The sequence below is a fragment of the Gopherus flavomarginatus genome, chromosome 1, assembly GCF_025201925.1.
Source record: "Gopherus flavomarginatus isolate rGopFla2 chromosome 1, rGopFla2.mat.asm, whole genome shotgun sequence".
NCBI classification, from domain to species: Eukaryota; Metazoa; Chordata; order Testudines; family Testudinidae; genus Gopherus; species Gopherus flavomarginatus.
This window is the reverse complement of record NC_066617.1, coordinates 32,478,056-32,490,988: the sequence shown is the minus strand read 5'-3', so window position 1 is coordinate 32,490,988 and position 12,933 is coordinate 32,478,056. Positions and strand designations below refer to the sequence as shown.

The window sequence follows — 12,933 nt, the reverse complement described above, 5'->3', positions numbered from 1 at the left end:
GGCGCGCACACCTAACTGGAATGGATGTGAGCAATCACTCGAAGAAGAAACATAGGTTTACACTAAATTGTATTTGGTTTGGATGAGAAGCTTTTGATTCAGTTTCAAATTCACAATGTTAAGGATATAAAATACAGGTTACAGAACTCATGCTTTTATTTTGTTTCATGTGTTTGCTTTTCTTTAAATATATTATTTTTCAAGATTTGGTAAAAAAAAATCTGAAACTAACAAGGTAGGTGTGAGAGTGGGAGCATCCACAGGGACATCACTTGAAGTAAAGGGTAAGTTTCTCTGGATGGGTGGCTGGAGGTAAGGTTAGGAAAGTACTGGAATAAGAGAAAAGGATACATAGAGGTAGGGGAACTTGGAGTCTAGGAATAGTTGAAGTGACAGACATAGGACAGGGAGAGGGAGAGAGAAATGGTGCTGATTATAGTATTAGTCAGAGCTGTGAACCAGTAATGAGGCAGCAAAGGCCCAAGGGGTCTCAGAGACTTCAAAGCAGAGTACAGCACAGCTCTGAAAAGCCACAAAGAGTCCTGTGGCCCCTTATAGACTAACAGACGTATTGCATGTCATGCATCCGACGAAGTCGGTATTCACCCACGAAAGCTAATGCTCCAATAAGTCTATTAGTCTATAAGGTGCCACAGGACTCTTTGCTGCTTTTACAGATCCAGACTAACACGGCTACCCCTCTGATATCTGAAAAGACAGTGGCTCAGCCTCCCATCAACCCTTAATGGTGACAGGCCTATACCTAGCATAAGGAAACTAAGCCAATTGAAACAGGGGGAGCCTCTTGGTTCACAGCCTTTGACAACACAAATGGTTACTACTATTAATGGGAACTGATCCAAACATTTATATTTTATTTAACAAACTAGCAGAGAAGAAGGAAACAAGCAATTCTTTTAAAAAAGAGGCTTCAACGAAGTGGTACACCAGCTTTTCACAACAGAGAAGCTCTTCCAATGATGTTTGAAAGGAATTAGTGATTGCAGCATTAGTAGCTCTTCAGTCATAGGCTCAAAACAGATTAGAGAATTCCTATCTGGTCACTAGAGCATGAATGCAAGATTTGTTTTCTGTAATAGCCTGTAGCTTTAAAAATTATAATTTTGAGTTTCAGAATGAATCATTTAAAAACACATTTCTAAATCTATAGAATAAGATATTTCCCCTTATTGCTGTTAATGAATTTAGTGATGAAAGGTACAGAATTATCAGTCCTGCAAAAGGAAGTCCTCTAATTGGAGAGCAGGTACAACACAAGCAACACCATTGTTTTCCCTCGCTGTTATATCAACGTATCTCTGCATTGACTAGGAGGTTAAGACAGGAATCCAATTTCTACATCCACTGAATGCCTAGCCTCTTTGCTAAGAGCACCAACAAGTGTACAGTACTACATGTAAATGACACTGACATCTGTCTCCTAGAAAATGAACTGAGACCATTAACTTATTTAGAGCAGGGTACTGAACAGCTGTAAAGTAGTAACTTATTTCAAGTATCAGATGGGTAGCCGTGTTAGTCTGGATCTGTAAAAGCAGCAAAGAATCCTGTGGCACCTTATAGACTAATAGACTTATTGGAGCATTAGCTTTCGTGGGTGAATACTCACATCGTCACATGCATCTGACGAAGTGGGTATTCACCCACAAAAGCTCATGTTCCAAAACGTCTGTTAGTCTATAAGGTGCCACAGGATTCTTTGCTGCTTTAACTTATTTCAGTCATTACCACCTGAGATGATTCCAATTTCTGATACAACAATGAAATGTTCTTCTTCCCATTTAGAATCTGGAGGCACCCAAGCACCATACTTAAGAACTCTAACATATGACTACTATAAAGTACCAATAGGCCAAATCTGAGAAGTAAAATCATTAATAATTGAGACAAAAAACTGTCAGTGTTTTATTCTCCTCCTCCCTCCAACTTCCTCCTCCTGCCCCTTCCCTTCAGGGTGACCAGATGTCCTGATTTTATAGGGACAGTCCCAATATTCGGAGCTTTTTCTTAAATAGGCTCCTATTACCCCTCACCCTCATCCCGATTTTTCACATTTGCTATGTGGTCAGCTTACTCCCCCTCCCAAATGGCCTTTGCAAACCTGGCTAGCCTGCTCCATATTTTTTTTTTAAGTTGGTTTTATTTATGGTGGAGGGAAGGATGGGACACTCACCTTTCTTCTTAAATGGATTTAACCATTTTCAAATGTAATACAAGCTATATATACACACAAGAGTTCAAAATAAAGTGACCCTAATTTTTTGGCATTTTTCCTGCACATTTGAGAGTTTGACTTCTTTCGCATAGCAATCAACCAACTAATCATGATTTTTCCTTTTTTTTTGGCCATGACACAACCACACTTAATTAAAAATATATATATATTAAAAAAAAAAAACACCTTACCTCTCTCCATTCCTTGCTTCCAATACCTTGTGTATACAAAACACATACTGTGAAAAGAAGAAATGCTCAGTCATTTTTATAATTTCTTTTAACATTCTTTCATTTAATGAATCTGTTTTAGGAAGTCTTACATTGCTGTTGAAATTACTAGCTAGGACAATCAAATATCAAATGCTCGCACTCAATTCCTAATAATCCTATGCTAATAGGAGAAAATATGGACAATAAACCTGGAAATAGAATGGCCATAAAGTGGGCTGTAATACTTACTGCTTGACTTTTAGCAAGTCCCTTGACAATCCTTTGATTTTAATGAAATCTTGCTTTTATCCAATTTTACATCTGACTGAAGTACTGGTCTGACTATCCTAGTTAATCTAAATCATAAGTACTCTAAAAATACACTGTCTTCAGGAGATGGGAATTAAAAGAGAAACAAATAGGGACCCACATAGGAAAGAGAGAGAAAATAGCGTGGGAGAGAAAAAACTACCAGAGCCTTTTTTTCCGTAGATCTGCTCCAAATATACAAAAGAAAGATATAATATGTTGTATATCAATACACTTTTTAACTAAAACTCCCACAAACAAAATCTTTGTTTAAAACCAGTTAATGTTGCCCGAGTGACATACCCACCCAATACAAGCCTTAAAGAAGGAAACACCATAATAAAGTACATTTATGAGCTATTACTAAATGCCCACACAGAATATTTCCACTTTTAGCAACAGACTTCACGCCGCTGCCTCCTCCCAAAAAAAGAATTCCCTTTGCTTTCAACAGATATTATGTGGTTTGGGGTTTTTGTGTTTCTTTTTTGGTTTGTTTTTTATCTTACTCTCCAGCTCCATCTCAGGAGCTGAGAGCAGAAAAACTCGGACCTGAAAAAAAATCGGGAGTTCTCTGCACTTCTGTAATATAGTTAATAGCAACAGTTATCCAATACCTGTATAAACTTGATTAGGGCAATCAACTCATTCACATCAAAAAGCCATTATAGATAATCTTTTGTTCACTACATGTGAATCTTGCACTACGTGTAAGCCAGCAACCTAACACAGTACCAATCTTCCTTCTGAATAATGCTGATCTAGGTCTGCCATAAATTGTTGTTTTCTGACAGATTATTCTCCTGCTCCAATACATTTTTAATCTAATTTTTGAAAAAAAAATCTTTTGGGTTGCAGTCTTTAGTGACAAAGGGTAAGTGCCCAATTCCACTCCCATTGGAGTTAAAGGGAATCTCCCCACTGACTTCAGTGGAAACAGGGTCAAGCCCTAAACCGCATTTTCTTTCTACTCTAACAGATACTTTGCTCCATACCAAATTCGCACTGGTCTGTAGTTAACAGAACAAAGGTAAAACCAAGTCCCAGGAACACAGAAGATAGCCTGCCAGTGCAGAATTAATATGGGTGGGTTAAAATGGAGAGCTGGAAATAGTTTATACCCAATGGGAGAAAGACAATAAAACCAAAATTAAATAATACCAAGACAAGATCATCATATTTTATGGAGGATGAAGTATATATTAAGGAAGAACAGGGGAGGGGGGACATCTATCATTTGAGGGTGAATTTTTAAATGATTTTTTTAAATTAGATTGGAACCATCAAGTTGGTTAGTTTAATTAAAACATAGTACACATCTTCCTCTATCCTTCTTCCATCCTATTCTTGTACTCAGTCTTTAGGTCTTGTCTTAATTTAGACTGTAAACTCTTCATGGCAAGGAATGTGTCAATTTGTGTATGTTTATAATAATGCCGAAAACAATGGTGCCCCTGAGCTAATAAATGATAATGAGAGGTTATTTACCAATAACTACTGTTTGTGTGTTGCCTCTGTGTATTCAAAATTGTGAGATATGACATCTTTAGAGTCAAGCAAAGGAAAGGCCTTGGAAAGGTGTCATCCCCTTACTCTATATAAGGAGAGACAGCTTCTCCCTAATGGTCAGTCCTAATATTTTACAGAACTCTGAAGTAGAGAGTAAGGTTAGCAGGTATTGGGACTACACCCAAGCAACTTTTGAAGAACAACAGCTATTGGTAAGCAAAAAATGGTTACTTATCCTCTTGTTCTTCGAGATGTCTTGCTCATGTCCATTCCAATAGGTCTGTGTGCATGCCACGTGCACCATCGCCGGAAAGCTTTTCCCCTAGCGGTATCCATCGGGTCGGCTGTGGAGATCCCTAGAGTGGCGCCTTCATGGCAGTGTATATATGTCCCTGCCAACCCGCCGCCTGCTCAGTTCCTTCTTGCTGGAATACTCCGACAGCAGGGAGACAAGTGGGATTTGGAATGGACATGATCAACACATCTCGAACAGTTACGAGAGGTAAGTAACTGTTTTTAATTCAAGTGATTGCTCATGTGCATTCCAATAGGCGACTTCTAAGCAGTTACCCCATGGTAGGGATCAGAGTTCACATAATCGCCAAGTGTAGGACTGCCCTACCAAACCCAGCATCATCCCTCGCCTGCCGGATGGTGGCGTAGTGGGAAATGAAGGTGTGAACTGAAGACCAGGTCACCGCCTTGCAGACGGCCTGGATAGGGACCTGCACCAGGAAAACTACGGACACTGCCTGTGCTTTGGTAGAGTGCGCTGTAATCGGAGGGGCTGGAACTTTGGCCAGGTTATAGAAAGTCCTGATGCAGGACGTGATCCATGACGAGATGCACTGGGATGAGATTGGGAGCCCCCTCATTCTTTCTGCGATAGCAACAAAGAGCTGCAGTGACTTACAAAATGGCTTTGTGCATTCAATGTAAAATGCTAAAGCATGTCTAAAATTCAAGAAATGGAATGTGCACTCCCTGTTAGTGGCATGGGGTTTAGGAAAGAATACAGGTAAGAATATATTCTGGTTCACATGAAATTGGGAGACAACCTTAGGCAGGAACACAAGGTGGTGGGGTAGCTGCTCCTTGTTTTTATAAAATACTGTATAAGGCAGTTCGGAGGTCAGTTCCCTGAGTTCCAATATCCTCCTAGCGGTGGTTATACCACCAGAAAAGCCACCTTCCAGGAAAGGTAGGAGAGAGGGCAGGTAGCCAGAGGCTCAAAGAGGGAGAGGGGAAGGGCATGAGTGAGGACTGGACCAGGTTTAGGTCCCAAGAGTGAATGAGCCGACGCACTGGAGGACAAAGTTTGTCCAGGCCCTTAAGAAACCTGCCCACCATGGAGTTACCAAACACTAACCCAGCCACCGTTCCCAGGTGAAAGGCCAAAATGGCCTCAAGGTGTACCCTCAGGGATGATATGCTATCCCTTGGTGCTAGAGATACAAAAAAGATAGTCCAAAATTAGGGGAATTGGGGCTGATTTTGACTCAGTTCCCCTTTGTCAAGACCAAATGGAGAAACGCTTCCACTTAGCCAGGTAAGTGGCTTGCGTGGAGGGTTTCCTACTTCACTGAGTGTGAGCATTGAAGCTCAAGAGGGTTCGGCCACGGAGTTTTCACGCCATGAGGTGGAGAGACTTCAGGCTGGGGTGTTGCAGACGGCCATGGTCCTGTGTGAATAGGGCCGGAGAGAGAGGGAGCACTACTGGTCTGTCCACTGAGAGGTTCAGTAACATGGTGAACCAGTGCTGGCGAGGCCACGCTGGCACTGTAAGGATCAGGGAAGCCCTATCCTGACAAGCCTTGAGAAGTACTCTGCGTATGAGGGGGAATGGAGGGAACGCATATAGCAGGTGACCCGTCCATGATAAGTGAAAGGCATCCGCGGTGCAGCTTGGGCTGTGGTTCAGGAAGGAGTAGAATCTCTGGCACTTCCTGTTGCTCCACGTTGCAAACAGGTAAATGTGGGGAGAGCCCCACCTCTGGAAAATCGAGTGAGTGATGTCCGATCTGAGGGACCATTCGTGTTCATGGAACGAGCGACTGAGGCAGTCCGCCAGCTTGTTCTGCGTCCCCGGAAGGTGCAACACCTGCAGGTGTATGGAGTGGGCGATACAGAAGTCCCACAGCATGAGGGCTTCCCGACAGAGGGAAGAGAAGCGAGCACTCCTGTTTGTTTATACAAAACATGGCTGCAGTATTGTCCGTGAGCACTGATACGCACATGACCTGAAGACGGGCCTGAAATGCCTGGCATGCCAGGCCAACCGCCCTGAGCTCCCTCACGCTGATGTGCAGTGATAGTTCTGCATGAGACCAGAGGCACTGGGTTCTGGTATTGCACAGATGCGCTCCCCAACCGAGTGCTGAGGCATCTGTAACCAGGGAAAGCGTGGGTTGGGGTTTTACAAAAGGTACTCCCGCACAAATCAATTGTGGTTGCAGCCACCAGTGGAGAGAGTGGAGAATGCGAGGCAAAAGGGTCACTATTGAGTCCAATGAGTCCCTGGCCTATCTGTGCACGTGCGCTAACGACACCTGGAGGGGCTTCAGGCGCAGCCTGGCATGCTGTACCACATATGTACAGGCCACCATGTGTCCCAATAGCCTCATACAGTTTCTCGCCATGGTTGTGGGGAAGCGGAACAGGGTCTGGATAATGTCCGTGAGCACTCTGAAACGCAGTTCCTGAAGGAATGCCCTCGTGGAGTCCAAGAGAGTGCCAAAGAACTCTATCCTTTGTGTGGGGGTCAGTGTGGACTTGGGCTCATTCAATATAAGACCCAGCCTGTGAAATGTAGCCCGGGCCGGGGACACGTGCTCTGCTACCTGTGTTTGGGACTCGGCCTTGATGAGCCAGTTGTCCAAATATGGGAATAGCTGCACCTGGCACCTGCGGAGGAAGGCCACTACTACCGCCATACACTTGGTGAACACCAGGGGGGCCGCTGACAGGCCAAATGGGGGTATTCTGAACTGGTTGTGCCAGCCACTGACCACGAATCTGAGAAAGCACCTGTGGGCTGGGATAACAGCAAAGTTGAGGGTAGCATACCAGTCTCCCGGCTCCAAGGAAGGAATGATGGAGGCCAGAAAAACCATGCAAAACTTCATCTTTTTTATGAATGTGTTGAGATCTCATAGGTCCAGGATAGGCTGAAGCCTGCCTTTAGCCTTAGGGATGAGGAACTAGCGATAGTAAATCCCCTAGCCCCTGAATTCCTAAGGAACCTCCTCCACCGACCCTAAACCTAGGAGCGATTGCACCTCTTGTAAAAGGAGTTGCTCATGAGAGGAGACCCTGAGGAGGGACAGGGAAGGGGAGGTGGGAGGGAACAGAACATCCCACCCCCACCATGCTGAAGGACCCAGTGGTCTGATGTGATCTGAGACCAAGCACAGTAGAAGTGGGAGAGATGATTCACAAAGGGGGGGGGGAAGGATCCAAGATGGCGACTGGTGCGCTGTCCTTGGGCGCATCTTCAAAAGTTGGGCTTGGGGCCGGGGGGGGGGGGAAGAGGCTGTTTGGTTGAACCCTGGCCTTGGCTCTAGGAGGATTGAGGTGGGTGCCTCCTATTATTTCTGTCCCTCTTCCTAGGGGGATCTCGTTGACGCAGCCCCGGATAGAAGTGGGATGGGGGCTGAGGTCTAAATGGCTTTCTCTGAGGTGCTGGGGTGTGTAGCCCCAGAGACATAAGAGTCACCCAAGAGTTCTTCAGACTGTGCAGGTGCATGTCCATATTTTGGTGAACAGGCCTTCACAGTCAAAGGGGAGGTCCTGTATAGTGTTCTGGACCTCCGGCGGGATACCTGAAACCTGCAGCCATGCACTGCGCCTCATTACTATCATGGTGGCCATGGTTTGAGACGCAGAGTCCGTCGCACCAAGGGCTGCCTGAAGGGCAGTCCGAGATACTACTCTACCCTCCTCAAGGAGCGCATCGAACTCCTTGTGTGAATCAGTCGGGATTAACTTCTGGAACTTAACCAATGAGCTCCAGGAATTAAAAGCATATTGGCTAAGTACTGCCTGCTGATTCGCTACCCGAAGCTGAAGCCCACCAGTTGAATAGACTTTACGGCCAAAGAGATCCAGTTTCTTGGTGCTATGTGACTTATGTGTGAAGCCTGGTTGTCCTTGTCGCTCCTTGCGTTTTGCTGCATCAACCACCAAAGTCCCGGTTTGGGGTGGGTAAAAAGGTGCTCATAGCCCTTTTGCAGCACAAAGTAGTCTCTCTCGATCCCTTTAACCGTTGGTGGTATAGAGGCTGGGGTTTGCCAGAGCACCTTCTGAATTGTCCTCATCAGGGGCAAGGCCACTCTAGAAGGACCCTCGGGAGTGAAGATGTCCACCATCGGATCTGAATCCTCCATAAAAACTTCCTATGCCTGGAGATTGAGGTAAACTGCCACCCTTCAAAGCAGGTCCTGGTGGCCTTTGGTGTCCATTGGTGGAAGTGCCCACCATCACCTCCTCCGGTGAGGAGGAGGAGGAAGAGGTTCCTGGGATGGGGTCTTCCTGCCCCTCAGCTTCTCTAGAGGTCGGGCCAAGTACCTCAGAGCTGCCCACGACTGGAGGATCAGGTGCCACCGACATCGGTGGAGGAGGGGCTGTGATTGTCTGCGGCCACTCAACAGTCATGTCCCGTACTGGGTCCTCAGGGGGCTTAGGAGTGTAGCATGCCATTGACATCACTGATGGAGGGGCACAGGGGGGCCACCACCACCAATACCAGCCTAGATCCCTGACCTTGAGCCTGGTGGTAGGTCCAAGGGGTCCAAAAAGGCCATTGCACTGGGCCTTGCCACTGGTGTGGCCAAGTGATGGCTGGTACCGGTTGTTCCATTGGCCTATGGCACCAGGACCAGAAGCAGTGGTGGCTGCGTCAGGACAGACAATTCTGCATCTGATTCTGATGAGTACTCTATACCCGATCATGGGGAAGCAGAGCCGGGGAGCAGTAGCGGGGAGACAGAGATCGGCACTGTAACATCATGGGCTTTCCCTGATGATAAATCAAGAGCGGTGCTGCCACTGGTGCCGTGACAGGTGTTGGAGTCATCCAGGGAGCTGGGCATGATGCCGCAGTTGATGCTGTCGCCAGTGCTACTGGCATTGCCCGAGTTTACGAAGCCAGGCCCTGCACCTGCGGGGCTGGGTATTGCGCTGTCATGGCAATGGGGTCTCGAGCCACCTCATGTGTGTCCAGAGTGGAGGGGAGGTCAAGCTCATCCTCCAAATGGTGCCAGATAGGAAAGTCCGTTCTTGCCAGACTCAACAGCTCTGTAACTGGGGCCCAGAGTCAACTGCGCCGGTTCCTGAGGACCAGACCAAAGGTGTCCTGCCAAAAGACACACCCCACTGGAATCTCTCCAGGGGAATGTCCCCCATTTGGTTTCCTTTTCTTGTTTGGCATTGAGGACTGTGAACAATGGCACCATGTGGCACTGGCCTTGAGGGCTGGGGAGTGGTGCCAGTGCTCCCTGATGGAGTCCTTCCTCAGTGCTGGGACATCCTGCATCAAGGCGGGTGCGCTGCGCACCAAGGATGCCTGTGTAAGCCCTGGCTGCGGCTGAATGGCCAACTCCATCAGGAGAAGCTTCAGGCAATAGTCACACTCTCTCTTAGTTCTAGATCTGAAGGTCCTGCAAATAGGACACTTATCTGACTGAGGGCCCTCCCTCAGGCACTTGAGACAGGCAGTGTGCGGATCACTTGTTGGCATAGGTTTTGCACACCTCTCGCACATATTAAACCCCTGCAACCGATGCATGCCTCAGCGCCGGGGAGTGAAGAGCAAGGGGAAACCCCCCTGAAGTAAGCTAAACTAATCTACACTAGGAGCTAACTAACAACTATTGAACTATTTACACAGAAAAACAAGGGAACCACTAAGTAAGGCACTTGCAGAAGCAAGAGACTGAGTTGTTCCAATGACCGTCACGGGCAGTAAGAAGGAACTAAGCAGGCGGCAGGTCAGCAGGGACGTATATACACCACCATGAAGGTGCCACTCTAGGGGTCTCCACAGCTGACCCGACAGGTACCACTAGGGCAAAAGCTTTCTGGCGACCGTGCACGTGGTGCTTGCACACACCTATTGGAAAGCACATGAGCAATCACTCGAAGAAGAACTTCTATTTAAGGACCTCTGTATATTTCCAATTATGGGAAATTAGCAAGCAGTGCTCTACCAGGAGAGCATGGGTCAGGAGTTCTTGGCGAAATATAGATGTAGAACAATTTTGCTATATAAGCAGTCAAGAATCCTGTGGCACCTTATAGACTAACAGACGTTTTGGAGCATGAGCTTTCGTGGGTGAATACCCACTTCGTCAGATGCAGGTATTCACCCACGAAAGCTCATGCTCCAAAACGTCTGTTAGTCTATAAGCTGCCACAGGATTCTTTGCTGCTTTTACAGATTCAGAGTAACATGGCTACCCCTCTGATACTTTGCTATATAGTGTTGTTACGCATTTAGCATAAATGTTTGCTCTGACCAACCTGATCATCCTAGGACTCTGGGATCAGAGAAGTTGGAGGGAAGGCATATAGAAGAAGTTAGCTCTAATCCAGCAGAAACACATCCAAGTGGAATCTTTGGTCTGTGTGTGCTCTTGTGCAGTATATATGGCACTTGGTGTTTTGCTCAGACACAAAGAGGTCTATTATTGGCCCCCATATATGAAATAATATGCTGGCCTCCACTGGTATCAAGGACCACTTGGTTTGATCCTGAGACATCTTACTGAGAAACATTGTATAGACATAATTCTCCCCAGCAAGGTGAAGAGCTACTAGGGAGATTCGGTTCTGGATACAATCACATGCAAAACAAAAAAACCCACAATCAACCAACTTTTCTTGCTTTGGATGTTAAGGCCTGAGAATATACCCTTCCCTGCTTGTTGATGTGATAAATGGCCATGGAATTGCCCGAAAGCACCTATACTACATGATGATGCAGAGACAGGACTCTTTGAGAGTCCACAATACTGCCCTGAGTTCCAGTGCACAGATATGGAGTCTGGACTGCTAGGTGTTCCACAGTCCATGTATTTGGAGATCATGATCACATGCACCCCTGCATGGAGAGCAAGTCTCAGTTGTGACTGCAATGGTGGTGAAAGATGAAGCAAAAGATACCCCACTGGAGGATGTTATCCTTGTTCTTCCACCAGCAAAGCTGTTCAAGGACTTGAGGAGGGATGGTCAGTCTTCCTTGAAGGGTGTGTACATTTAGTATGTATTTGCCTACCACCCAGAGCTTCAAGGATCTCACGTTCAGACAATCATAAGGTGAGGTGTAGGTTGTTATGGCAATCAGGCTTAGTAGTTTCAGGAATAATTGTGAGGTCTGTATCAGTTGTTTCCTGAGAATTGCCAGGGAGTCTTGACTTTGGGGGCGGGCGAGGGTGGGGGGGGTACCACCTTTTTTGCAGGAAAGGAACTGGCACAAAGAATCCAGGATTTCTCTGACAAAGAGGATCCTTTTGTGTGGGATGAAGCACATATTTCTGACATGAGACTGCAAGAAATTACCCATACATTGGATTGCTTTGTGAAGTCCTGCTGGGAGCGGAACCTTAGGATCCAATCATAAAGATATGGTTAGATCAGACACCAAGGGATATTTATATGTGCAGTAACCATCACAAGGCACTAGGTTAAGACTTGTGGAGGCCATGGGTTAACTGAAAAGAAGTCTGCTGAACTGAAAGTATTTCATTTACCCCCCACCCCAGCCAAAAAAATCCTTCTGGTCCTCAGGCAAAAAGTCCAGGATGGGGCTTTAAGAATTGGTTTCCTGAAGGCCTAGTGAGCTGGACAAGTAAACTTTCCTGCCAGAAGTGCTCAGCTTATATTGCTCTATGTCAGAAGGGGCAGAGTGAGATGCCTTGTTGCTTCTAACTCTTTCCCATGCTGCAGATACCACCACAGAGTTTGACAGTGAGCACATGTGATTCATAAGCCCATTGGCACCACCAGGTAAGGATTCACTGTTCTTTACAAGTAATCTTGTCTCAGACTTGACAAACTCACTAATCACCTAATACATCACTTTCATTATATTTATCCATGAAGGGTACAACACGAAGAGGTCTCTCTACTGCAAGCTTGTGACTTATCAATACTCAATCATGAAGTGTGTACACAAGTAGTATTTAAGGAGTGATGAAAATTATCCCCTTATGGTCATGGTGTGAAAGTGAGTCAGCAGGGAATCATGTATCTCAGTGAGGGCTCATTCAAGAAGAAGTCCCCTCCCTGGCTAGCTGATTATGTAACGTACTGATGAATATCCACCATTCCAACAACATGGAAAAAAGAAGTAAATGGAAAACCATCAAAGAAACTATAACCACTGAAATCACTTGAGGTAAAAAGGAACATGATGACAGGCAGGCGATGGCCCTTTCTAGGAAAAACACATAAGACTGGTTTAGTTAGTATATCACAAAGTGGAGAAAGACACTCTGGATCTAGTCACTGAGGAGACATGTTGTTCAGCAGGGGTGTTTCATGGAAGATTGGATCCTGTTTCCCCAAGAAGCCAGCCAGCTCCACAACAGATTAAACTGGGGGAGGGGAGAATCCTATTTTATTAGATAGCTAAGGTAACGAATAATGAGTAATGTTACTAATGAGTAA

General features: G+C 45.9%; 1 protein-coding gene across 5 annotated transcripts in view; it reads right to left on the bottom strand.

Annotated features, from left to right (window-relative positions):
• CPNE8 (copine 8) overlaps nucleotides 1-12,933 on the bottom strand; it is a 269,466-nt gene that overhangs the window by 228,732 nt on the left and 27,801 nt on the right. For all 5 annotated transcript variants that reach the window (XM_050936193.1, XM_050936194.1, XM_050936195.1 and 2 more), the window contains exon 3: nucleotides 2,428-2,474. In XM_050936193.1, coding sequence (XP_050792150.1) covers nucleotides 2,428-2,474 — 47 coding nt within the window. The remainder of the gene's footprint in view (nucleotides 1-2,427; nucleotides 2,475-12,933) is intronic.